This window comes from Indicator indicator, chromosome Z, assembly GCF_027791375.1.
Source record: "Indicator indicator isolate 239-I01 chromosome Z, UM_Iind_1.1, whole genome shotgun sequence".
In the NCBI taxonomy this organism is placed as follows: domain Eukaryota; kingdom Metazoa; phylum Chordata; class Aves; order Piciformes; family Indicatoridae; genus Indicator; species Indicator indicator.
The window spans coordinates 35588231-35614744 of NC_072053.1; the positions used below are offsets into that span (position 1 = coordinate 35588231).

Genomic DNA, 26514 nt, shown 5'->3' on the forward strand with positions numbered 1-26514 from the left:
ATACCATTTCATTTGTAGATGTCAGTAATCAAACTATCATTTACAGTGTCATCAATGCTACTAAGTTATATATAGCAACAAATAAGTCTATGTTTCAGCTTCTCTGCTTTAAGTGACCATTCTAAAATCTTACAAGGGGATACACTTCTAAATTTTTTTTTCAGAAATGTAGTGTTAGATGTTTTGTAAACTAGCGATACCCTGTTTATAAATCTTATGAGAGATGTCTTGCTATTCTAAAATATTGTACTTAAGTCTTGTTACTGTGTTAGGGATTTTTGGTTTTTTTTGTACTGTCTTGGCTGCTTTCAAAATGTTTTGAAGTAGTAATTAAACTTATATTTTGTGATTATTTTTTTGTTTTTTCATGTTTGAGTCCTTTTGGCTATACAGGAGATATTTCAAAGTAGTTCAGTTCACTCTAGAACTAGTATCATTTTACAGTCTATCTCTTACCAAGGAGCTTTCAAAGGTAATTAACTGAAAAATCTTTTGTCAGTTGAAACAATTTCCTGTACTTAGCTTATTCGTCAAAAAAGCCTCTAGCCTAGGCTATTGTGAATGTTACAGCATGAATTCTGCTGTTCATACTGACTATGCAGGATGATGTAAACTTCACAGTTAAGTTTGCTAAGGACAAGCCAGATAGAAATGCCATAGTGTAGAACATTAAAATACCTGAAGTGCAGTAATCGTGCTGTTCAGCCAACAAGTTACAAAAGGTAGCAATCTTCTCGAGACACCTATAGAGAACCATTCCATTCACATTGCTTATTGTTGTGCAGTAGAAGGTAAAGTAACAAGAAATGAGGTGGTGGCTTATCTGTTTTGACAAAGTGGTCTCCCTCCAAGCAAATGACTTACAGGCTTGTGACCATTTCTCAGTTTAAAGTCACTTGTCACTACACAAAGAAGTAAAAATCATAGTGAGGGCAATGTGGTAAACTCATGAAATACCCTCTAAGAGGAGAGGACTTTGGTGTATTTAGAAGTATAGCCTCTATCAGACAGAGTAAGAGAAGGTAGAAAGCTGGTACAAAGGCAGCTAGCTTGACTTCCTCTCTAGAGTTCCAAATCTGAAACATGATCTGATGATCAAGATGCTTAAGGGATTGGAACATCTGTCATAAAAGAGACTGAGCTGCATTTGTTCAGCCTGGAGAAGGGGAAGTTGGAGAGGATCTCACCTTGTGTACAAGTACCTAGTGGAAGGTTATAAAGCAGATGGAGAAGTTCTCAGTGGTACCCAGGAAGAAAGTATACAAGAAGCAGTGGGAACAAACTGGAATATAGGAAATTCTATTTAAACATGAAACATTTAAACTGCAAGAGCAAACACTGGATCAGGGTGCCCAGAGTAGTGAAGTCTCAATCCCTGGAGATACTAAAATCTGACTTGACAGGCCCCTTGCACACCTGCTGTATGTGACTGCTTGCAGTATGCAATCTCAAGAGCTCCCTTCCAAACTTAACTACTTTGGGATTCTGTAATCTACTACTCAGCCCACTTTGCAGGTGTGACCACCCCTAGCCTTAGAGTTTTGTCAATGAAAAAAAACCCAGCAGAAACCTATTCACATCTTGCTTCTGAACCTTCAAATTTTGTTTGAATGTTTCCTTCTTAAAATGTTGAGAGGCAAGAGTGTCCTCACAAATGAGAAAGCTTGTAAGGCTTTGAGTTGGAATTTGTTTGAAGTCTTTGGCCTTGAAGTACTGTTTAAGACTAGAGATAGAAGTGAGTACACAGTTTAGAAGCAGCATTTGTTTATTTCAAGAGCGCAAGTTAAAATATGTTTCAATCAGCTGACCCTTGTGACCTTTCATTTTTCTTGAATGTGTCTTAAAGTCACCAAAGTACCTACAAATAATTGCAGTTAAAACATGGTTCTCAAATTTCACATCTTAAAACCCTTAAAACTTCCTGAACTTCTGAAACTGTTCTCCTTTTATGTGGAAATACTGTGTTCCGCTCTCCAGGTCTTACACTTCCATTACTGTAGTCCTAGTGGCAAAGGAGAGAAAGACATGAGGTAGTGGTGGGGGGATGGAGTGGCAACAGTTGCCTTCCTACTTCCCTCCCCTGCATCCCCATGCTGCTAAGGTGCTCTCAAGGCCAAGCTTCTGTAGAGGAAAGTATTAAACTGATGTTTCTGATGTCAGTCTACTGTAAGATTCTAGCTGCACTCTTAAGAGCTCAGGCTAGAAAGAGTAAGCTCTTCTCTAGCTTTAGCTATTACATCAGGCCATCATAGAGGACAGTGTAATGTATCAAAGCCAAGAAACTGCTACTGTGAAAACTCCAAAAGGGTTTACATCAAATCCATACCACATCAGCAAACCATATAAAATTGCTTTATTTGGACAGTTCAGCCAAGCAAACACACACAAAAAACTAAGCCATTTTTTCTGGCACATTTAGCCTCTTCACTGGCTTGTGGGATCCATCTTTGTGAATGGTTGAGGGCTCAGAGTTCTTCCAAACCTGCTGAAACTGCACTGATTTTGCAGGAGCCCATGTCCAAATACTAGGTATGGAACACAACTTAGACGAGTAGAACTGCATTAATACAGCCATCATTTTCTGGATTGTTTGTTACCTGTGCGTATTTCCCTAAGGAGAAAAGAGAATACAAAAGGCTGAAGTAGTTCATGTAATTAATTAGACTTTCCTATACTTTCAAGTAAAATCTACAAGTCCCTTTAAAGTAGGCTGTTTTTTTTGTAGATGAATAATTTAGAGTCCTGAATAGATGTATAAAACTCCAAAATGATAGGTTCTGCTATTCTGCATGTAAACCCTTCTCTTAAAGCAGTGGGCCTGATCCTGTGAAGATACTTCTACTGAAAACACACTTGTAGCACTGCTTTATGTGAGACATAGGCAAGTTAAGTCTTTGTTCTGAACTTCACCTGACTTGCTTTGGAAAGTGTGAACAGAAAGCCCAAAATTAAAGCCTGCATTTTTAGAGTTGCCTAGTAGATGCTTTTACTACAGCCCAAACCTAACATTCAACAGTGGAACAATTATGACTATATGGCATGATCCTAAAAACGCCATCAGGCAATGAAACTTCTAAAAGTGGTTCTGTGGTACTTACCCCAAATAACTTTGCCCCCTTGTGTCACCAGGCCAAGCTCACTCACGTTCACCTCTATAACAGTACCCTTGGTAATTACACCCAGTGTTGTATACAAAGGAGAAGAAGGATTCTTTTTTACACCAAGGATAGGTAGGCAAAAAGTAGCTTTAAGTTCCGGATGCGTCACATGTGCCTTCTTGAAACGTAAGCCCTGTTGCATAAGGAGTGTTAAGACTTGAGTTAGTATTTACTTTAAGCCCTCACAATTGATTTAGTTTAATACTTGAAGCATTGTCTCCTCAGCTCTGCATGTTTTGAAAGACTGGGCAGAATGAAACAATATACAATGCTATCTGCTTAACATAGAATGCTTAATTTGTTCAAAACCTTGACTAAATTACAAAATACAGCTTTCCATATACATTTTTAGTAACAGTATATAAATAATACTTGCTACCTCTAATGGCTTCTGTAAAGGGTACTTTAAATAGCACCATAAACAACTCTGTGTCAATAAAAAGTCTACACAAGGCTTCTTTCTAAGACCATCAGAACAGTAATGAGGCATACTTCAACAGGCAGCTTACATAGTGATTATGTTGATTCCTGTGACAAAATAGGAACAGGTATTGGCAGAAAAACTATGCTGTCCTAGTGAATCCAGTTTTTCCTCCCATGCAGTGCCATGCTGCTAGAGCCCAAGCACTGTTCCTGCAGGTGTGTAAGAAAAGGTAAGGTTGAAAGCACAGCATTTCCCTTGCATATGGTCACAATGGTGCTTCAAAATCACTTAGCAAGCCAGCAGTCATACAACAGAACTGACTTCTCTCAAGTTGCAGCCAGGCAAGTTTAGATTGGATAAGGGTATCAGGCATTAGAATGGCTTGCCTAGGGCAGTGATGGAATCCCCATCCCTGGCGACTGGGAAATACTGTGTCTTGCAGACACAGTGTTTGGACTTGATGATCTTAAAGGTCTCTTCCAATCCAGCCAATTCTGTGACTTCTGCAGATAACAGAATCACAGCAACTTTTAAAAAAAGCATCCAACTTTAAAAGCTATTCTAAGTGCCTTTGCTAAAGACCTTATCACGCTAATTTGACAGCTTGTACCTTTAACTTAATGGCATCATCTGAGTTAAGGGATTAATAGCAAATACATTTCAACACACACTGACTGCAGGGGCATGTCTCTGCCCTGAGGCTATTCCACATTTAGATTTCTGCAGAGAAACTAATAGGAATACAATACATCAGTAAATAATCAAATGCATTAGCATAGAAGAAAGCTTCCTTGCCACAGGAACACAAAGCAGTTGCTTAAACATTTTTTAAGGCTCAAGAACATTACCATTGGTCGAATGAATCGTTCATATTTAGGAGGCTTCCTAGTAAAGCCATCTCCAACAAAACAAACTTTTGTGACCATTCTCTTCCAGGCCTTCTTCTTTCTCTTTCCTGTACGAATTACTTTTAAAACTTCTGTTTCTCCTTGTGCACGGACCTTTGGCACAGGAACTTCCCATTTCCCCTGGAAAGGGGGAAAAAGAGTCAATAGTCTTACACACTGCATTGCTAAATAAAAGGGAAAAGCACAAAATATAACTTCCTTTGAGAGTACTGAAACACTGTACTTAAAACAACTCATAGCTACCTCTTTTGATTAGTATTTAAAATTATGAAAATAAAGATACTGCATATGCTTACTTTGTCCTAGATTGCTGAGCAACTCAAAGTGTAAAGTTTTGTACAATATTAATATTTAGATTTTGCTTGTAGGTTGTTGTCACTTAGGCATCAGCAACACAGTGGTCACAATAGTGGGCATCTCACATTCAGTAGTTACTTACAGCTTTTTCTTTTCTTTTCTGCTTGATCATGTTAGAGAGAACCTTAGCCCGGGATTGGCCCTCTCTGTCCAGAAGGTATGCTGGTACAGCTCCTTTAGGTGTTTTTTCATCATTCTTTTTCTTTGTATTTCTCTTTTCATGCATTTTAATGCTGCAAGGAAAGAAAACCAGTAAGAAGAGTAGAAAAGAATTTTAAAAGCTCATTTTTAGACCATAGGTAAGTCCTTCTAACTTAGCTTGTGCCTGCTCAAAATTTTGTTTTAAAGAGACATTTGTAAGTAATCTGATTTTTAAAGTAAACTAGTAATCTCACCTAATGCAATGACAGACTGCACAGTGCACAAAAGCTTGCAAATTCCCATTTTGACAGGAACACAAGACAAGCATCGTATTAAGGAATTTCAGAATGACTTAATACAAGTAGCCAAACACTTTGAAAGATACTAGCCTTTCTCTGTGACAAAAAAATAACATACTATCGCTTCTCTTCTGAGATTTGATGGCAAATCTTACAAATATGAGGAATGTGTGTGTGTGTGTGTGTGTTAAAAGGGTTGTTTTGTTAATTTTGAGGACATTTAGGGAAAACAAATGAGACCCACAAACTAGTTAACAAACCTAATAGCATTGCAAGTGGTGGAGGAATATAGCTGTCTACATTTGGGAAACAATGAAAACAACATAGTAGATATTAAGTTAATTAACGATAAAAACTGTTGTTAATAACTTTGGGTTTGGTTTCTACACAGAGAAAGATTACAGAAAAAATGTTTTTATTTATCTATACTTGGTTTTGTAACTTATCCTGGGAGACAAGCCCCATGTTCTACTCAAGCACTGTATACATTACTGTACTTCCTCTATCAACACTGTTTACAGAATACCTGCTGCTTCTTGCTATGCTAATACAGCAGTTGATGTAAAAAACCTAAATAAAAGCATCCATATTTTTGCCATAATTACATTAGTCAGTGCTACTGCTAATTAACAATGCTTAACAATGTTTTTAGAAGCAGAATTGTTGACATCCACTGACAAGATTAGAAATCATAGAGGTCCTAACTGTGGCAAACCCCACTTTCTCGTACAACCTGACCAGTATTTAAATGTAGTAGGTATGACCCCAGTAGTAAGTAGTCCTTTGTATCGACATTAACGTCTCATCTCCTACTTCAAATGTCAATATGACCAGCCACGGCACAGGCAAGTACTTACGTCTTCTTCATCTGTATCTTCTCAGCATGCCGCTGCTTGTGGTAGAGCTTAGCCTTCAGCCCGATCATCTTCTTGGCCTTCCGGGATCGCTCATGAGCCTCGCGACCCTCCTTCTTCCTCCTCCTCTCGTGGTAGTCCAGGCGGTACCCATACCGCTTGCGGTGCAGCTCGATGTACTCGTTCTGCGGCTGTGGACACAAGGCAGAGCGGTGAGCGGGTATCCGCGGCTGAGGCTCCGCACCCTAACCGAGACTGGGCGCAACTGGGACACGCGGCGGAAGACCGAGTAGGCCGCGTCCCGACGGCGGCAAACTCAGTGCGAGGCGGCAGGGCCCGAATGGCCGCCTTCGCCTCTCCCCCTCTGCCTCGCGCCCTGGCGCTCTCACGACTCTCCACCGCCGCGGCTCCTACCATGGCGGTGGCCCCACAAGGTCTCCCCACAACCCGCCGAGCCCTCCGCACAGCCTCCTCCTGTCGGGCGAAAAGGGTGAGGCCGGCGAGAAGCGGACCCGGCTGGAAACGCTGCCCCGCGGTGCTTTGGTTCCTATTGGCAGAAAGGCGGCGGTCCTCGTCTTCCGATAGCTACGCCTTCGACTTGGAGGGGCTGAGAATAGTGGGAAAACAAAGAGAAAAGACCAGAGGGGCGCTTCGTGCCCTCTCAGTCTGTCATGTCTGGATGGGACGGTGGAACGCGAGGAGGTTAGGTGGTTGTGCCGGCGGGGGCAGGAAGAACTGCCGCGCCTTCCGGCGGCAGGGGGCTCTCCCGGCCGACGCCGGGCTGCAGGCTCAGGCTGGGCCTTGTTAGAGGTCTTCTTCTGGAGAGAGACGATAACGCAAGAGTCGACGAAATAACGTGCTGGTGGTTCATAACACGGCAGACAGGACAGCCTGGGTTTGCGGAGCGCTAGCAGGGAGCTGCCGCCTGGGCCGCTGGCCAGGGCTCCCGAGGCTTCTAAGGCGTAGCGTGAGGGCACTGCTGCCTTCCTGCTCTCCTGGTGAAGCAGGAGCTCTAGAAGACGGGTGTGTGGCTTGTATGAGGAGGAAGTGGAAGTGAGCCTCTACGCAGGTTTTTTTCTCTTTATTGTGGGATTAACATGAGGTGAAAAATCACAGGCGCTGAGTATTGGTGCCTCCTTACATAAGCAGCAGCCAGATGGGAATGCTCTTGAAGCTTCTGCGCTTGGACTTTGTGTGGCAGTGGTTTTGGTGATGCTTAAAAGCGCACAGTATTTAATACTTTCTCCCCCAAATACATTATTTTCCTTGCTCCTGGCCATCCCTCGAAATCAAAAGAGCTGTGTACTCTTCACTGATCAGTAGTCAGTACTCCAGAGCTTAGCATGAATGAAAAACTCTGATGTCAGTTTTCCTTCTTTACTGTTCGCAGATTGCTGTGAGAAATACATATAGTGTGTGTGGGTATGCATTTATGCTGATTTTAGTCACTTAACATAGTTTTTCCAGATCTGACTCCAATTCAACCTGACAAGCAGTAATTTGAAAAATGATAACCTGATCTAACTTGGAATGCACTTAAGTTTCATAACTGACTTATGCAAAGTCAATATAATTGCATTTTTCATGTCATGTTTTGTACCATGTTTGATTATCTTGACAGGGGACAGCTTTGGAGATGGGAGCCAATATGCTGAGAATTATGAGGAAGTTCTTGGTGAGTGCCGTGAAGCCATCAAGTTTCTGCAATGAGGTGTACTTTTCCCCAAATGTTGATACTTTCTCTGAGAAAAAAAAAATATTTGGGTCATTCTGGTATTTTTTATTTGACTGTCCTTTAAAAATCGTTATCCAGGCACAACACAATAATTTTGTGTTGGAATTGGACTTCACGTAAGTCAGAATGTGGAAATTGAATTTGTAATTTTTCTGTGAACTCTTTAGTTACCTGGGATTTTGATTATGTAATGTTTGTCACACAAATAGACGTATTTAAAATATTGTGGCTACTGACAACATGTTTTGGTGCTATCAAAGGTTTTTACTGGACTTCCCAAATAATATTGGGAATAGATTTGTTTTAAACCTGGGTGTTACCATCTTCATGCTTCCAAATGTGTGTTACTTGAAGCTTTTAGAAATATCTGATAACAATATCAGTTCCTGTAGATGTTTTTTGTTTAGTTTTCTACAACTGGCAAAAGTGTAACAACAGAGTCATTGTTTACAATAATAATTATTCTATGTGTTGTTTGTGTTGTTTGTTTTTTTTAATTAAGCATGCATATTTCAGGAAGACAAAAATGAGAGTTGTAAATGTGACACAGCAAAACTGCAGTCTAAGAAATTACAGTTCTCCACCAGGTATAAGTTTAAATTATTTTCATAATAATAAGAGTTACTCTAAAAATTAGTATGGATGCTTTCTAGATTGTGTTCTGTTGTGTTCTTTTGGTCATTACAGAATTTGGTGTATGAAGCACAAACAAAGTAGTTTAAAAATTCAGAGACTGAAAACGTGTTTTGTATTGCTGCTCTTTTCTCAGTAGATGTGTGTTATACAGCCTTCAGAAATCAAGACAAAGGAAATATATAGATGGGTGAGAAGTTGGGTGAGTTGTGAAGTGTGCTGGAGCTGCTGTCCAGTTACCTGATATATTAATTAGTTGTCAAGTAACTGATAATCAGTGTGTAAGTCAATGGCAGAAATACAAGAATCTACTTAAACAGAGTTTGTAGTTATCGTTAGTGTGTTTTCTTTGCAAATGCAGGCTAAAAGAAAAAGATGTTTGGAAAATACGTTGGTTGGTGTTTTTTGCTGTTTTTTTGAGTAGATACATTGACGATGCATAGGAATTCATTGATGTAAGGTAGTGTTGGGAGTCAGGGCCACTTTTTCTATATCAGGATGAACATGGAAAGAAAATGTTTGCAACTGGTTAAGCAGCTTCTTTTTCTTGTTGTTTAAAAAAAGAAAAATGTTGTAATTGATTCAATCTTGCATATCTTAGCAGAAGTCTTTAACCTACAGTCTTGAGCCTGAGAGGAAGACACACTCTTAACAGCTAATGTCAACAGTCTCTGTTGCTACATGATACTGTTCCTGTGTAGTTGGCTATACAATATCCTTGCCTTTTACTGTATTTATCCCGTTTTGCTGTGCTGAATACATCATTGTGTCATTTGGAGGCACAGCTTCATTCCATACACAAGAAGATAATGTAACTTAGACAAGCAAGAAATCTTGAACATGCTGATGTGTTATTTTAGAGACTGGAGGGAAAAAGGCAGTGTTAGTTGAGAGTTTTTGTTTGGGGTGTTGGTGAATTTCCAGCCTATTAAAATCTGTCTTGAATCTGAGAACAGTCTTTCTCCTCTTTGATATATTAACCTCTCAATATGCCTCTTTAAAATCTCCCTGGTAAATGGGATGATCTATAATAGATAGAGAAGAAATGTTAGTGTAAATACTGTTTGTACTAGACCAGCAACTTCTTGAAACACAACTTAAATGACTTGACTAACTGAATTATGGATCAGTTTAATAAAATTTAGCTTGGCAGCTTGTTTTCCAGCTAAATAGGATGTGAGAAAGGAAGTATCTTTTAAGAAAATATGTATTTGAAACTCCCCAGTCCCATAATTTCTTAACCTAGGTAATTTTGTGTTTTCTCCCTGGGATTGTACTGTCTAGGCTTCAGTGTTTAAAGGAGAAATTACTTGTGAAATTTGTTAACTAACAGCCAGTTCAGATGAACATCAGCATCACAGTTGCCTTGAACTATGGCATGTTTTGTTACAGCTTCTGCAGAGTAAAATTCTACTGTGCTGATAATGCTTTCCTGCGCTGGCTTTTCCTAGTGTTTCTAAATTACAGCTGATCTGAAAAGTTTTCTCTTCAAGAGATTTGTTGAAAATTTAGTATCTGTATTTATGAATTCGAAGTCACAGAGATTACAAGCTGTCATGAATTATGGCTCTGAGTAATATTTTTTTTTTTAGGAGTTTGCTTAAATATATTCAGTTTGGTTAAAACCTATCATCAGTCTTACAAATTGTTGCATGCTTTTGTTTGTCTCCAGGAGATGTTAAGTCTCTGCGTTCTGTCATTAATCCTCATATATCCAGGTATGTCTTGCCACCTTATTTTTCAGATGTAACCAACACCTGCCCAGTATTTCTGCCCTTCTGGTATTTCAGTATAGACTGGTTGTTGGTGTGGGAGAGGTCTTGGATGGTCTTTTGTTTAGATCATCAGAATCAAACAAGGGTCCCTAGGGAAACTCCACATCCAAGGTAGTCGCTGGGAGCTGAATGGGGGGGAAGAAGTGTCTTGGCAAGTAGACCACTGCTCTGGGTAGGGTTGTATAATTTGTGCTCATGCAGGACTCAGCTGTGTTAGATGGGGTCCTTAGAACCAGGGGCAAGGTAGTTAGGGGCTGGGCTGCCCAAAGGAGTGGCTAGGGGTGAAGTTCCCTTGGAATATTACTGAGGGCAAATGCAGCTAGCATTAGTGGTGAATAGAGGGGGCAGTTGTACCCTTGTGAGGCACAGAGCTAGTGAAGCAGTTTTGGAAGCTGCTGGTAGGGTGCTTTGTAAAGGAACACTAGGCTGAACAGAGTCAAGGACAACTTCATGGGAACTTGGATGCTATATTTGGGACATAAAGGGTTTGTATGAAGTGCATGCATACAGCAGCAGATTCAACTCAACCCATGACATTCAGGCACTTGGGATCAGAATTGGACTAGATGAGAGGGTGTAGAGGCTGCTTCTCTCTGTGCAGAGAGCAGATGAATGAGGATGATGCCAAGAAGTGACCTTCTACTAAAATGAAGCAGGGAAACCTGTTCAAAACTCTTGAATACTCTTGATCTGAAGAAAATCCACCATTTTAGTATCGTATTTGTCTGGTGTTAGTCTCTGTGACTGTTAATTGTACAGATAACAGAATCACTGAATAAAAAAATACTGTGGTAACAGCAATGTTCTTGCTTTATGCAGAATCCGAAACATTGGCATTATGGCCCACATTGATGCAGGGAAAACTACAACAACAGAGAGAATGCTGTATTATTCTGGATACATAAGAACACTTGGAGGTTAGAAATACTTCTTTGTATTTCAGTAAGTTTGAAAGATTTAATAGTACACAGGAACATGCAGTTCTCTTAGAGGTTGCTTATGGCATACTGAATGTAGAAGCCAGCCCTTCCAAAGATGTGCAGAAATATTACAAAATTTTAATCCAAGTTCCATTATGTTCCAAGGCACTTGTACTTGGAGAGATCATATGTTCGTATTTTTCTTTCAGTGCATTGCTTTGTTTAACATTTAATTAGAGGGTCTCCTTGCTGGCTGTCCTGGTGTAGCAATTTCTTCATTTCTCTTTTGAAGTGTAAAGAAATGAGATTAACAAAAAGTAACTGTTTATTTTGAAAGCCAGAATACAGGAAGAATTCCTTCCTTCAATAGCTCTCACAGAATTCTTCAAGATTGAAGGCGTCACAGAGTCACCTTCCACAGCAGTGCTACCTTTGGACCTTTTAAACTTTGATTTCCTGTTCTTTACTGTGTATGAGAACATTAGAAGATTTTAGGCTTGTGGAGTGATTGAACTTGGTGGCCTGCTTGTTTAAAAATGTGGAACTGCTTCTCTTTTTGTTAAAATGTAAAAAAGCACAAACAGAACATAACTTCTTAATTCTGTTGTTTTTTTGATTTGTTTAGTTTTAACTTAATCGCCTTTTAATTACTACATTTTGAAATGTCAGTCACATTCCACACAGTGAACGCAGTTAGATTTTCTAAAACTATAGTTTGCTCACGTTTTTGGACTCTGCTTTAATTTTTACATTTCTGATGGTGTTACTAGGATTAAGAACACCACAAAGGTTGTTGGAATTGTTTGTTTTTGTAGACTTATGGATCATTTGTTCCCTTGAAAGAGAGCCTGGGTAAATTAGCTGACATTACCATTTTCTGAAAAAGGCTAGTTTTCATAGCTTATACTTTTTTTAAGGGACAGTATTTCCAAATCTCAGTTTCAGATTTAGGATTATTTAGCTACCCAACTGTAATCCTGCTTCTTGTTCACAGATGTTGATGATGGGGACACAGTGACAGATTTTATGGTACAGGAACGAGAAAGAGGTATTACCATTCAGTCTGCTGCTGTTACATTTGACTGGAAGGACCACAGAATCAATCTGATTGACACCCCAGGTACTATCCTCTAGCAGCACTCAAATTATTAGGGAAGAGTAGATGAGGTAGACTTTCGTAACACGTAAATCTTAGTTTTAAATGTGGTGCAGTGCTTAACTGGCTTAATTGCAGGGGTAAAAAAGCCTATACTGAGCTATGTGCAACTTTGGCTAATTATTGTTTGCTGGTGCCTAATCAAGCTTGTTTAAAATGAGCTCACACCTTTCCATGATAAATTGCTCTGAATTCTGGGATTGCAGTATGATAGTCTTGTGTGTTTCAAGAACTGATGGATTTATTTCTCTGCAAATGAAGGAGAGGGTTGTTTTGATACCATTAAAACAAAAATTGTAATGACCTGTTGATGTTGCCTGTTTGAACTATGATGGTATAAAGGGAAGATTGTTTTTTTAGGTCATGTGGACTTTACAGTGGAAGTTGAGCGTTGCTTGAGAGTCCTAGATGGAGCAGTAGCAGTGTTTGATGCTTCAGCTGGTGTTGAGGTAAAAATAGCTGGTAGATGTTTTTTGTTGTTTTTCTTATCTGATGAAATAGTAGTAATAGTACAGAGATATTGCTCTGAATTACCTCTTTCGATGCTTTGATGAAAATTCAACTTCGGGAAGCTGAGTATTTAGTTTCAAGTCCTGTAGTGTACAGGAATTTCCATAATAAGGAGAAGAGGATTCCCATTAAAGTCTGGGGGTTTTGTTGTTGTTGTTTTGTTACTGTCCTTTATGAACGCAGATTGAGCTGAATACATCTGGTTAGCTCCACCAGTGGAAAGAGATGAATATCCATTAATGTCTCATTTTCAGATTTCATGTAGAAAACGAATAATTTTGAGGCAGAATTTCTACCTCCCTAATGACCTGTTAACACGCCTTGTGGGTCATAGTGCAGAAAAGGCAGAGGCAGGCTGGAATTTGATTTTATTGGATGAGATATTTGAGTATTTCATTCTGTATAAAAGTTACATGCTGTGAAATCACTGTGTTCCCTGGGACTTACCCGTTTTTGTTCATGACAGATGACAGAATTCTTAATCAGTGTAAGCCACATTATTTTACTTGTTATTGGGAGGCATTTAGGTGCCATTGTATATGAACCAGCACTGATTAACAGCCCCCCACCCCTAACGACAACAACAAAAATTACATCTGATTGCTTTTTCTGGTTCTCAAACTGCGCAGGAAATTCTTGCAGTATTTCCCTTTTCTTGGTAAGAGACTATTTCTGAATTGGCACTGATTTGCATATATACCTGTTTTAACTTGCAAATAAAAATGTGTGTCATAAGTAGCTCAGCAATATACCAATTACTAGCAAAACCACAGCAGATTTTATTATTGTCTGTGTAGGCACAGCAATGCTTGCCTGTTTGTGCTTCAGCAACTTGGCAATAAAATCTTGAAGTCTCTACATTACTGAGTTTTTTTCTCTCTGTGTCCCCTGTAATGCTTATTTTCTCTGCATCTTCCTTTTCCCACGTGCCTGTGTGCCCTTAGTGAAGAATGAGAGCTGACAGCAGCTGAGGGAAGAAATAGGACAAAGCTGGTTGTGGAGTTCATCTCTGCTGCTAGATACAGGATAGTTGCAACACATTGAGCAGAGTTTCTCCTGTACTCTGAACTCAGTAGTATTGGGGAGTGTATAGTTCAGCTATCAACACTAATGCTTCTATTTTGCCTTTTGCTTTAGGCCCAAACTCTGACAGTGTGGAGACAAGCGGACAAACATCAAATACCACGAATTTGCTTTTTGAACAAGATGGACAAAAACAGGGCAAGGTATTCAGACAGTTGTTTTAATCATTGCTAAGAGCCTTGTAAGAGAATATATCTAAAAAAGGTGAAGTTTTTCGGTTAACCAGTTATGAAAATACTTACTGTTTACATATTTGGTTATACAGGTGGATATTTTTATGTCATTGTAGGAGTAATTTTTGCAGTAAGTAAGGAATGGTAAACCTCTTTTACTGTGTCATTAAGCTTTGTGTGACTTACTGTCTGTTGTTTTAATACAGTTTTACATATGCTGTTGAAAGTATTCAGCAAAAGTTGAAGACAAAACCTTTGCTTCTACAGGTAAGCTTAGAAATCAAAGGTTTATTTGCTTTTCTCAAATGGAACTCCCTTCTCAGTTTTTTGCACTTGTCTGATATCCGTGCTCTGTCTGCAGCTGCCCATTGGGGAAGCCAAGACCTTCAGAGGACTGGTTGATGTTGTGACTAAGGAGCAAATAGTTTGGAAATCTGCTTCTGATCTGGATGATGGAAAAAATTTCAAGCAAAAGCTATTGATGGAGGCTGATGATCCCAAGCTTTTCCAAGAAGTCCAGGATGCCAGAAATACCTTAATAGAACAAGTAAAGTTCTAAAGTAAATACATAATATATTTAAAGCCGTTATTTAGAAGATTAGAAAAAACAGGCTGAAAGGGACCTCTGGAGGTGCCTGGTTCATGATGTGCTCAAAGCAGGGCTAACTTTGGCATTAGATCAGGTTTCTCAGGCCGTGTTCAGTTGCTGTTTCAAGTCTCTAAGGATGGAGATTACTTGTGTCTTGGCAGCCTCTCCCAGTGCTTGATCATCCTTGTAGTGAAACATTACTGCTTTTTGTCCAATAGGAATTTACCATGCTGCAGCCTGTGACAGAGTCACTTCTCTTTCCCTTGTGTACCTCTAAGAGGAAGCTGGCTCTGTTTTCCTTGAAGCAGGCCCACTGCCACCATCACTTCCATCACTGTTTCATGTAGTAAGAGACAGCGTCTGCATCCTGCTTTAGCCCCTCTGGGTCAGACAAACCTATCTCTCTGGGCCCTCAGCTGCACTCCAGCCACCTTAGTGGTTTTCTAGTGGTCTTCCCACTGTTTGTCAGTCTCCTTTGTGCTGGGGAACCTAACAGCAGACAAACCTCAGATGAAGTGCAGGTTAAATGGTACTGACCACTTGTCCTGATCCACAGGCTAATGCAGCACAGTATGCAGTTAGCCTTTGTCACTCTAAGGGGACGTTGCTGACTCTCACTTGTTCAGGAAGACCCTCTGTTTCACTTCTGCAGAGTTATGTGCTAGCTGTTGATCCCTGTTCTATATCAGCATATGGACTTGTTCTGCCTGAGGTGCAAGATTCTGCATTTGTTCTTATTTAACTAATTTCAGATTTTCTTCATTTCCATTTGTTAAAGATGCTTAATATGCAGTGGAAGCATTAATACATAATGGCAAAAATATGCTGAATATGGAGTTGAACTCCCTGGCTGCATGTATTACTCCTTGTTTTATAAATAAGGAATTGAAGAAAGCAGACATCAGATTTAGCATTCAGTTGGCTAACTTGACATCTTGTACTGTCTTATATGCCAAAAGATACATTCATATAAAGCCTGGCAGATGTTATTCAGAACCTGCAGGATATCCATACCCTCTGGAATGAAGCTGGATGGGATGTTGCAGGCTAGTCAAAATTTTCATGTGTTAAAGGCAGCTGAATCCCACCATAAGTCTTATTCTAGATGCATCCAAAAAGTCCACAGCAGAGACCAGAACAGAACAGTGTAAGTATTTCATTAACATAGTTGTCATACTGTGAAATTAAGAAAGATAATGTAAACTTGGTCTACTTGATACCAGGTTTTGTCCACTTGACCATTCATAAGGAAGGGCTGGTGCAAGTAACAGAAGAATTTGTCTGTTGAGCAGTGCAGAACACTTGAAATAATTTGTCCATAGCATTTTTCTTCTCCCCTCAGATGGCATTTTAAGGTCTCACATTGCTTTCTGTAATGTATGTAATAATATTGGAAGAAGTCATTGTACTTCAGAGATTCTAAGCAAGGCTTCTCAAAGTAAAAAAGCTTTCTATTACATTCAGTTTGCTGATACAAATTAAAAGTATAGTAGTGATTGTATTTGAACGCATACTTGTATAAGCAAAAATAGAGGAGATGAACAATCTCATTATCAGTCTGTTTTGCTGTAAGGGCTGCCATCCATACAACTTGGGAAAATACTGTGCCAATGCATAAAGAGATCATGTTTGGCTTTCAGCTTCCCTTGAAACATGAGAATCAGAGATACCCATTTTATATTGCTTTGAGTTCAGTAAAACACATACACAATCTGTTTTTCAACATTTCCAGATTTTAAATGGGATGTTATTACTCAGCGTCTAAGAAGTGTATTGTCAGATAGAAAGCTTTGTAAGAACAGTGATTTTTTTTTTTTTTCCCCCTGTGGTTTCTGGGCCCTTCCTGAAGCAGGAACAGGTGGACTAGTAGTGTGATAATTGAGATAACCTTGTGCTCATACAGTATTTTTTGATAAGCTTTTTATCCTGTTTATACTCCTTATCAGAAACTCTAAACTTTAGTAGTTCAGATACCAGCCATCTTGCACACTTTGTTTTCATGTAATTAAATTAATGCTTTCATTTATCAGTCATGTTTTAACTATTAAATTGATTTTCTTCTAATTGCTAATCAAGAATTGATTTCAATATTTGGTCAGTTGCTGTTGTAGCCACTAGAGAGGGAAAAGTGCTTCCCTGTAAGTAGTGCACAAAAGTTCAAGGTTCTCTGTGAGATGAGGTTCAAAGAACAGCTGATTTATCTGTTAAGGCTAAGGAGTGCAGTTTGAAAACACAGGTTAGCTCAGACCTAGAAGCCTTTGCCATAATGCAGGTGAGAATACCCTGAAGGCTTCTCTGATTTTTGTGTTGGATCACAAAGGTTACTTGCTGCCTGCTTCAGACTTTGCTTTGTTTGCAGATCTGAATTACATCGCTGATGATACAAAACTGGGGGGGGTTGGCTGACACTCTGTCAGGCTGTGCAGCCATCCAATGTGACCTGGACAGGCTGGAGAGCTGGGTGCAGGCAAACCTCAGGAAGTTTGACAAGGACAAGTGCAGGGTCCTACATCTGGGGAGGAATAACAACAGGCACCAGTACAGGTTAGGAGCTATCCTGCTGGAAAGCAGCTCCACAGAGAAAGACCTTGGAGTGCTGGTGGACAGCAAGTTCTCCATGGAACAACAATGTGCTCTTGTGGCCAAGAGAGCCAATGGGATCCTGGGATGTATCCAGAAAGGTGTGTCCAGCAGGGCTAGGGAAGTTCTTCTACTTCTCTACTCTGCCCTGGTGAGACCACACCTGGAATACCGCATCCAGTTTTGGGCTCCCCAGTTCAAGAGAGACAGAGACCAGCTGAAGAGAATCCAACAGAGAGCCACAAGGATGATTAGGGGACTTGAGCATCTCCCTTGTGAAGAAAGATTGAGATTCCTGGGGCTGTTTAGTCTTGAGAAGAGAAGACTGAGAGGGGATCTGATCAATGTCTATAAATATCTGAGGGGTGGGTGTCAAGGGGAGGGGGCCAGGCTCTTTTGGGTGGTTCACAGTGATAGGACAAGGAACAAAGAGTTCAAACTAGAACATAGAAGATTTCACTTCAACATGAGGAGAAACTTCTTTACAGTGAGGGTGACAGAGCACTGGAACAGGTTCCCCATGGGGGTTGTGGAGTCGTCTTCTTTGGAGACTTTCAAAACCCTCCTGGATGTGTTCCTGTGCAGACTACCCTGAGTGATCCTGCTCTGGCAGGGGGGTTGGACCTGCTGATCTCTTGAGGTCCCTTCCAACCTCTGATAGACTGTGATACTGTGAAGTTATAACCTTCATGGCTGTTACTGTATGGCTGCAGGTTTTTTTCAGATTCAGGGACATGTACAAGCATTCTTTCCCCCATTGGTGTTTTGCCTGACAGCAACTTTGTAAGTTTGTTAGGGATTTTTTCCCCATCCTTTCTTGAAACCTTAATTTCCGTAATTTTCTGTGGTTTGAGATTATGATCTCTGTTTTTTAAAAGGCTTTGTTCCTGCTCTGTTTAGTATATATCCTAAATAAGATTTTTGACTTGTCTGTGAAAATGCTACATGCCAAATAACAACTACTCTCTTGAAGGTTGCAGATCTGGATGATGAATTTGCTGAATTGGTTCTAGGAGAATATAGTGAAGATTTTAACTTAATACCAGCTGACAAGGTAATTTTCACATTTCAGTATTTATATATAACTTTTTACTGGCTCATACTCTGAAGGGCTGAGTTTTTCTTCCTTTGGCACATGCAGATTATGATTTTGCAGATATGCATTTTTTGTCAAAATCACCAGCTTTTGGAGCAAATTTACAGTACTGTGTATTTAGAACACAGTATATTCAAGCTTAGAATGAATTTTATACAAGAATGCACAAACTGATTCTCAGATCTGCTGTATACAATTTTAAAAGCAGGCTACTTTGTGGGTTTTTTTGTTTGATTTGTTGGGGGTTTGGTTGTTTTTTGTTTTTGTGTTTGGTTGAGTTTTTTTTGTTTTGCTTTTTCTTTTGTTCTTGGCTTTTGTGTTGGTTTTGGGGTGGGTTTTGGTTTGAGTTTGTCTTTTCTTTTGTTTGTTTGTTTTTTAAAGTTAGGCTGTGTTTAGGGAAAGGTGAATGAAATTTCCAGGTAAAGCCAGGGCAGTTTGTGTCTGAGCTGCCAATTGTTGCTAACAAAAGTAGCATCTCAGCTACTACAAATTAGTTGGATCTTCAGACACTGCATGTTGAAAGTTGTACAGTGTTCTGAATTAAAAGGGCTGTTAGAACAAGAACAGCTGCAGTTCTACATGAAATGTTTACAAATCTTAAAATAAGTGTCTCCTGTTCCATTTGGGTTTATGGTTTGGAGATCATTAAAAGAAGTGAAAGGAGTTTGTACGAGATGTGTTGCATTTACAAACATACGCTTTTGTGGATTTGTTAGCATATCTGATAGCTGGAATTGCAATTAAAAGGCTAAGTTGTAGTGTGCATGTTAACAAAAAGTGATTCTGTTTTGCAGCTGCAGTCTGCTATCCGCAGAATCACGATGGCTCAGAAGGCAGTACCTGTGCTCTGTGGCAGTGCCCTGAAGAACAAAGGAGTGCAGCCATTGATGGATGCTATCGTTATGTATTTGCCAGCGCCTAATGAGCGCTCATATGAGTTTCTGTAAGTACAGGGTCAGGAAAAATAAGTAGGAAAGCATGAAAGGAGAACATGAAAAATACTAAGAAAGCCTTCATATCTTTAAAAAAGTTTACTGTTTTTAGGTATTAAATAATGGTAAAGATGTGCAGACATAAAAACACACTTGCATACTGGACCTCCCTTGGTTGGTGTAACTGGAGTTGTGTTTATCTCCAGTTGTGAAACTTGTGCTTTACAGTTCTAAAGTCTACTTTTAATTTGAGGAAACTGATTTTATAAAGTTGGGATCTCAGGATAATCTTTAGTATGGGATAAATCACATGATACGTATACTACTGGAGCCAGAACTGATTAAGTTAATATTTTTTTCTGTAAATTATGACTTTAAACAAATGCCTCTCTTAATAGTACGGTTAGAAACATACTTCTTCTTAGATTAGTGGAAATTTGGAAATAGATAGTGGAAATAGATAAATAGGAGTTTGAGCGGATTAGTTGTACAAGTATGATTTTTGTTGTGCTTTTTATTTTACAGACAGTGGTACAAGGATGATCTGTGTGCCCTAGCATTTAAAGTTCTTCATGATAAATGTCGTGGACCTCTAGTTTTCATTCGTGTTTACTCAGGGTCACTGAAACCTCAGTCAGCTGTATATAATATTAACAAGGGTTGCACGTGAGTAAGATGGAGGTGGGGGTTAGTGCAGCATTGGCATGTCTGTCGGAAGCCCTGAGTAATACAAGAATTTCATTTTCAGGGAGAGAATGAGCCGGCTGCTCCTGCCTTTTGCTGATCAGCAAATTGAAATACCATCACTCATGCCTGGCAACATTGCCCTTACTGTTGGGTTAAAGCAGGTAATGGAAAATATTGATTCTGTAAGGAAGCTTGTTTTACTAGTGTGCTTTCTACTTCTGTGGTGGTGTATCTCAGGCATGTGCTTGATTATTGTGACATATGTAAACTTCCTTTGTTTCAAGCCCCTGTACTTCTAAAATGAAATATTACAATGTACAAGTGTCAGTAATTATTCTGGGAGATGCAGTGCTTGTCGCTTAGGAAGGACTAAAACCTGAGGAGTTCTGAGCCTGTATTTTTATTGTAACTCTCAAAATACAATGTAATGCCATGGAGAGACCTCTGAGGAAGGAGAGTGGTGTACCAAGTAAGTTACCCAAAAGCAAGAGTTTAACTTAATTTCAAGCAAATTTGTTTCATGCTTACTTCTATCAGTGTTCTAATTTGGTGTTCTGTTGTCTGAACAGGCTGCATAAATCTCATTTGCAGAGATTTTCTAAAGTGTAACTAACTTTGGCATGCATAAGTTAAGTTTTCATTTACCCATAGTCTTCAAGCATGGTTTTGTATCTTGACTAGTAAGTTGGGTTTAAAATTCAGTGAACTGAACAAAGAAACATTAGTCTAAATTTCAATACAGTTTCTCCTCTTGCAGATAATTTCAGTTATCAGAAGGGAGAAGTTAAAGTAATTGTTTGTAAATAAGTGTGGGTTTGGTGGTTGTGTGATTTTTTTTTTTTTTTTTTTCCATATCCCCTACTCTGCCCCTTCTGGGTCACTGGCTGTTGATCTGTAGAGTGCCACTGGAGATACTATAGTATCATCGAAGGCTTCAGCAGTAGCTGCAGCACGCCGAGCTGGAAGGGATGCTGGAGGAGAGAATAGGTCTAGCAGTGATGTAGAGAGCCTTCTGCTGGCAGGTGTTGAGATACCTGACCCTGTCTTCTTCTGTACAATCGAACCTCCTTCAATGGCCAAACAACAAGGTACAAAATACCCACCTAAGAGCATGATAAGTCTACAAGTGAGGTATTCAAGCATATTCTTCTGTATGAGGAACAGTGCTCATCCCCAGTCTATGCACACCTGGTTGACATGAATGAGATGCACAGATTTATTACTCTCTGATCTTTTTGGTGTTTGGGACAGATTATACAATTCAGATTGAGGTTGTTGGTATCTGTGGCTATTACTGTTTCAAGCAGTATTAGTAATTTTCTCAGTTTTGTGTCTATAAAAGTGGTAGCTCTTCATTTTGAAAAAAGATGTGAGGGCATTTTTAGCTCCTATTGTCATGCCTAGCTTTGCTGCAGTCATACTGGTATGCTGTACATAGTGTTTGAATACAAACTTGAAACATGGTTTGTTTGGTTTTTTTTTTTTTTCCCAGTTAGCTATCACAGTTTTACTGCACGGTGTAAAGTCTTCACTTACCAAGGATTCTGTGCACCTGGTTAGGATTCACCCATGCAGCTGACCTGTAATGTCACTGCCCCTTCCAAGAATCCTCACTGGAGAATTTGGTTTCATTTGACTATTTTTGGAAATACATATTTTAAAATCTTCATCTTCATTCCAACAAAGATGAGCTCAGTTGGGAATGAAGGGGAGGAGGAACAATTACCAGTGTGTAGTATGAAGGAATAAAAGAAGGCAGAATGCAAATTTGTAGCAATATGTCTGCAGGCTGACACACTGAGTTGTGAGGTCTTCATGGTTTTGAAGTGTTTGAATTTTTTGTTGCTTTTGTTTGGGTTTTTAGTTGGTTTTTTTCAGGGACTGTAAGGTAGACAAATGCAGTCAGCTGTAAATTTAGCACTGTGTAGATGGTTTCCTGTGACTGCTTTCCTTAGCATTTAAGATAATGGGGAATCAGTGAAAAATTGCATTTCAATCTTTTCATGTTAAACTCATCTTGAAATATTTAGGCAAATCATATAATCAGTATTTTCTTAACTGTAAAAAGAGAGCAGTACCTTTTACTGACCTGAGGAAGCACTTAAAAATTACATTTTGTCTTCAAGTACAAAATACTTCTCTGAAAATAGTATTTTTGATAACTAAATAAGCATTCTGTAGTATGTAGTTAATTTCTTGGAAAGAATCAGAAGTTGCAAGTTGCTTGTTATTTTAGTTGACTGCCAAAATCTGGATTTGTCCAGAGTTTTTTTTTTTATTCCTTCTGAGAATGAGACTTGGGCCTTGTAAAGGAAGTGATGTTTAGACATTCATTGTGATTCTTGAGTTACTGAAGTCTCTTCAGATGTAATGTTTGATATTTATATACAGACTTGGATAATGCATTGATCTGCCTTCAGCGTGAGGATCCAAGTTTAAAAGTGAAGCTGGATCGTGACACAGGACAAGTAAGATGAATCTTCTATTGCTCACCTTACAACCAAGCTTTTAGTTTAGAACTGTCCAGACCACTCTTCAGTTAGTTCATTTAGATAGAGATTTCCTTGAATAAATAGGACTCTCTAAATGTTTGTATCGTGTATGTACAAAGTTCTATGCATCAAACTAAAATGCTTTAGTCTTCAAGATACTGTAAAATGTCTTTTTTTTATAGTCGTCATAGTAGTTGTAATTACCCTGCCACTTACATGGTGTTTAGGTCAGCTGGCCTAAAGCAGTCATGTTTTCTCTCTCCTTGAAATACTTCTAAGAGACTATGAAGAGTGTGCAAGTCTGTTCTTAAGAGGTTGGTATTAAAATCAGAGTTTTCCATATCTTTTTCTTGACCCTCTTCCTACTAGACTATTCTTTGTGGCATGGGAGAACTACATATAGAGATCATTCATGACAGGATCAAACGTGAATATGGGATTGAGACTTATTTGGGACCTCTTCAAGTAGCATACAGAGAAACTGTCCTAAATGCTGCCCAAGCTACAGGTATGCATGAAGGGAAGGAACATTTTTTTTCCTGGTTTTGTAGGTTGATGTACTTTAAATGATGTTATGCGTAACTTTCAGATTAAATATTTTTTCCCAAATGGTTGGTTTGTTGGTTTTTTTGTTTTGATTTTTATCTCTGCAGATGTGTTGGACAAAACCGTAGGAGATAAAAGACACTTTGTAACTGCAGAGTTAGAGGTGAGGCCCAGGGTAGTGGAGAGAGCAACAACAAAACCCCTCATTGAGTATGCTGCAAGTGTCCCTGAAGTGCTACCCAAAGAACTCCAAGGAGCTATAGAAAATGGAATCACAAATTCATGCATTCAAGGTAAAGGGAGTGCTATGACAGCTATACTGGTATAACATTTCTGTGAGAGGCAATTTAATGTGTTTATAGGAGTATAACTTCCTCAACAGTTTGAAAAATGAAAGATAGTACATATTCATTAGGTGCAAAGGAAAAATCTGCAATTTCCTTAACTACATGAATTGCCAAACACTCCTTCCCCTAGGCCAGGAGTGGAAATCAGCATGCCTTTGGTTTTAAGGTTTCCTCTTTAATCTGGTGTAAGAGATAAGGCATTTACTTGATGGTATTATTTAAGCCTTAGTGATGTGACAGAAGTAGTTTTGGAGGCCAGCATGTACATACCACATTTCCATGTACATACCACATTTCCATTAGTTACTGACAGGGTTTACTTTTCCTGTTTTCAAATCCAGTATACCTGTGAAAGTAGACAATAAAAAGCCTTACCTTGTTGCCTTGTATAGGCTTTCTAAAAGCATCCTTTGTGTCTGATTTTTAAAAATAGGAAGTATTCAGTGACTTGTGACCAGAGAGCAGTCCCTCACAGTAAAACGAACAGGCAGCAGATTGATAAATGAGAATTACTAAGCAGCAGTATCAGGTGGTTTTCCGTATTGCTTTGTTGATTTGGAAAGCATCTCTCATCTCTGGCTGTGGAATGAGTCCTGACTGTGCTTTTTTTCATACTCCTTGATGCTTCAGAACTGTGCTCTCTCCAGACTAAGATTCATAGCATGAAGTGCTTCTTAAAAAATAAAGTAGATCTGGCCATCTTCTTTGTAGGGCAAGAAAAAACATGTATTTTTCTTTCTCAGACGTGGTTCAGACCTCCCCCCTAGTCTAATGTAGCTTTTGGTCTGATTCAAAGTCCTGGGTTGGAGGGAGATAACCTGCCTAGGACCCTAGACCTAGTTCATCCCTCAAGGAACTAACCCTTCAGTTTTGCTAGTGGTTTAGTATCAGATTTTGCAGTGATGATGACATGTTGAAAGAGAAATACAGAAGATACTCTGGCTTCTAGTGAAAAGGTTTCACTACTTTTTCAAATAAAGTCTTTTTTCAATAGACAAGTTTTAGATACCATAATGTTATTTAAAAACTCCCTTTGGGGAAGAGTTGTATGGATGAGCACACTAAGGAACTTCTGGTTCTGAATGCTATCTATGGTTTCAGTAAAGAAAGTATGAGTCTACATTCTTTTGACTATTTTGGCAAAGCTAGGCAATGACACAACCACAAACTGGGGAACCAGTCCGGTTGTCATGTCCTTGAAGGAGAAAGGAAAAAGAGAGAAAAAAGAGGAAAGAAAGAAAGATCATCCAATTTATTCCTAAATCCTTTTTGCATCTGTCTTAATTCTGAAAAACAAATATGCTGTTTTATCTTTCTTTTTTTCCCCCCCTTTTTCCTAGGACCCTTGCTTGGATTTCCAGTTCAGGATATAGATGTGACAGTGCAAGCACTTACTGTGCACCCTGACACCTCTCACACGATGGTATCAGCTTGTGTTTCTCGTTGCATGCAAAAGGTCAGTGAAAGTGTGAGCTGCTGTAGAACACAGTAGCATTACATACTACTGGGAAAATAAAAGTCTTATCAATACCTGCTCATGGTTCTTTTGTGGTAGCAATGTGCCCTTGCTGAGGAATTCATAGGCTTTTGAAGTAGACAATTCAACAGGCAGTGTTAGCTGGAGCTATCCATGTCAATATTCAAAACAAACAAAAGAGTTAACATAACTCTCTCCCTTCTGTCTAGGCTTTGAAAAAAGCTGGTATACAAGTCCTGGAGCCCCTGATGAACCTTGAAATCACAGTAAGTGAAGATCATCTCAGTGCAGCACTTGCTGACCTTGCACAGCGGAGAGGTAGTATTAAGGAAATCCAGAGTCGCCAAGATAACAGAGTTGTGGTTGCTACTGTTCCCTTAGCAGAAACAATGGTATGTGATTGTCTTGTTAATGGTAAAATGCAAATCTGGTCTTTTTTTATGTGCCTAAAAGTAATTAGGTTTCAATTCACTTTTCCTGATACAGATGAGTAAGTTTGGATGGCTTTTTACTTTATTTTAATTAATGAGGTTCTGAACCAAATACCCACATATCTAGTATTGTTTTTGTGTCAGATTGCTAAACCACAATGTTTTCAATTGGAAGTCAGAGAAGTAGTAAATACTACTAAACCAGGTTTTACAGAGAACAGCTTTTTTAAAAGTGTATTATTAGGCTGACATGTATTGCACCTTTAATGCAATAATATTAATAAGTTAACTTACTAGTAAGTTGCAGCATACTTACCTCTCTCTGTGTCTTTCTCCGTGACCTAAGCAGCTTTCTGTGCTAACTTGCCTTCCTTTCATCCTAAACTGACTGACTTATGTTCTTCACTTTGTCCAGGGCTACTCTACAGTTTTGCGTTCCCTAACATCAGGCTCAGCAACCTTCACTTTGGAGCTTGCCACTTACCAAGCCCTGAACAGCCAAGAACAAAGTGCACTTCTTCAGAGAAGAATGGGGTTGGTGTGATAACTTTACTCTGTAGAATAATAAAGGTATTTTTATCCTCCTTGTTAAATATTTTCAGGAGCCTATTCATGAACATCAGTATGCTCTTTTGGGACCAACTGGTTGTGGTAAACGACGGTTTAGCAGCTGCAGGAGCAGACTGTGCTTTCAACCCTCTCTTTTCACTGTCCAAGAGAAGGGTCAAGAGACCATGATGTTCTGGCACAGTCGTGTAGTTGCAAGGTAGGGGAACCGGAGATGCAGGCACAGTGTGATGCTTTGCAAATTCTTCTCTTAGAGGTATCTGTAATGAGAAGTGATGCAAATCCTCTTCATAAAAATAAGCACTAAATGCACCTTAATGTGCCGTAAGACCAGTTTCTTTAGGAAGTAACGTCTGTGAAGTTTAAGTGAAGTAACTTTACAGTTGTGGCAGTCCGTATCTTGCTTTGTTTTCAGATGAATAAAAGAATATGGTTAATAAGCATTAACTACAACTAAGTATTAGTTCCTGTATTGTTAGAAACTAATTTAAACCAGAGTTGAAGTCTAGGTATACCTTCTGAGTTTGCTTTTAAGCAAGTAAATGGAGAGGATGCTTCTGCAAATTGACTTAAGATCTTAAAAAAAGCAAAACAAAACAAAAAACAACAACAAAAAATACATGAAAGAGTGTGTTGAGGAGGAT

The 26514-nt window shown here is 39.2% G+C and overlaps 2 protein-coding genes across 2 annotated transcripts; one reads left to right on the top strand and one right to left on the bottom strand.

The window, feature by feature from the left end:
- Window positions 1-2357: 2357 nt before the first annotated feature.
- Window positions 2358-6612, bottom strand: NSA2 (NSA2 ribosome biogenesis factor). Its single transcript, XM_054397680.1, has 6 exons — window positions 6556-6612; window positions 6145-6332; window positions 4930-5080; window positions 4431-4610; window positions 3099-3291; window positions 2358-2611 (listed from the first exon to the last, which is right to left on the bottom strand). The coding sequence occupies exons 1-6, from the start codon at window positions 6556-6558 to the stop codon at window positions 2544-2546; spliced, it is 783 nt and encodes a 260-aa protein (XP_054253655.1). The 5' UTR covers window positions 6559-6612; the 3' UTR covers window positions 2358-2543.
- A 536-nt stretch (window positions 6613-7148) lies between these two features.
- GFM2 (GTP dependent ribosome recycling factor mitochondrial 2) lies at window positions 7149-26003 on the top strand. Its single transcript, XM_054397272.1, has 21 exons — window positions 7149-7194; window positions 7763-7852; window positions 8379-8463; window positions 10182-10227; window positions 11104-11201; window positions 12199-12324; window positions 12721-12809; window positions 14008-14096; window positions 14333-14393; window positions 14488-14673; window positions 18269-18349; window positions 19186-19334; window positions 19849-19989; window positions 20072-20171; window positions 20909-21098; window positions 22402-22478; window positions 22872-23010; window positions 23156-23341; window positions 24736-24851; window positions 25082-25264; window positions 25719-26003. Exons 2-21 carry the CDS (start codon window positions 7778-7780, stop codon window positions 25845-25847), a joined length of 2346 nt encoding a protein of 781 aa, XP_054253247.1. The 5' UTR covers window positions 7149-7194; window positions 7763-7777; the 3' UTR covers window positions 25848-26003.
- Window positions 26004-26514: the final 511 nt, after the last annotated feature.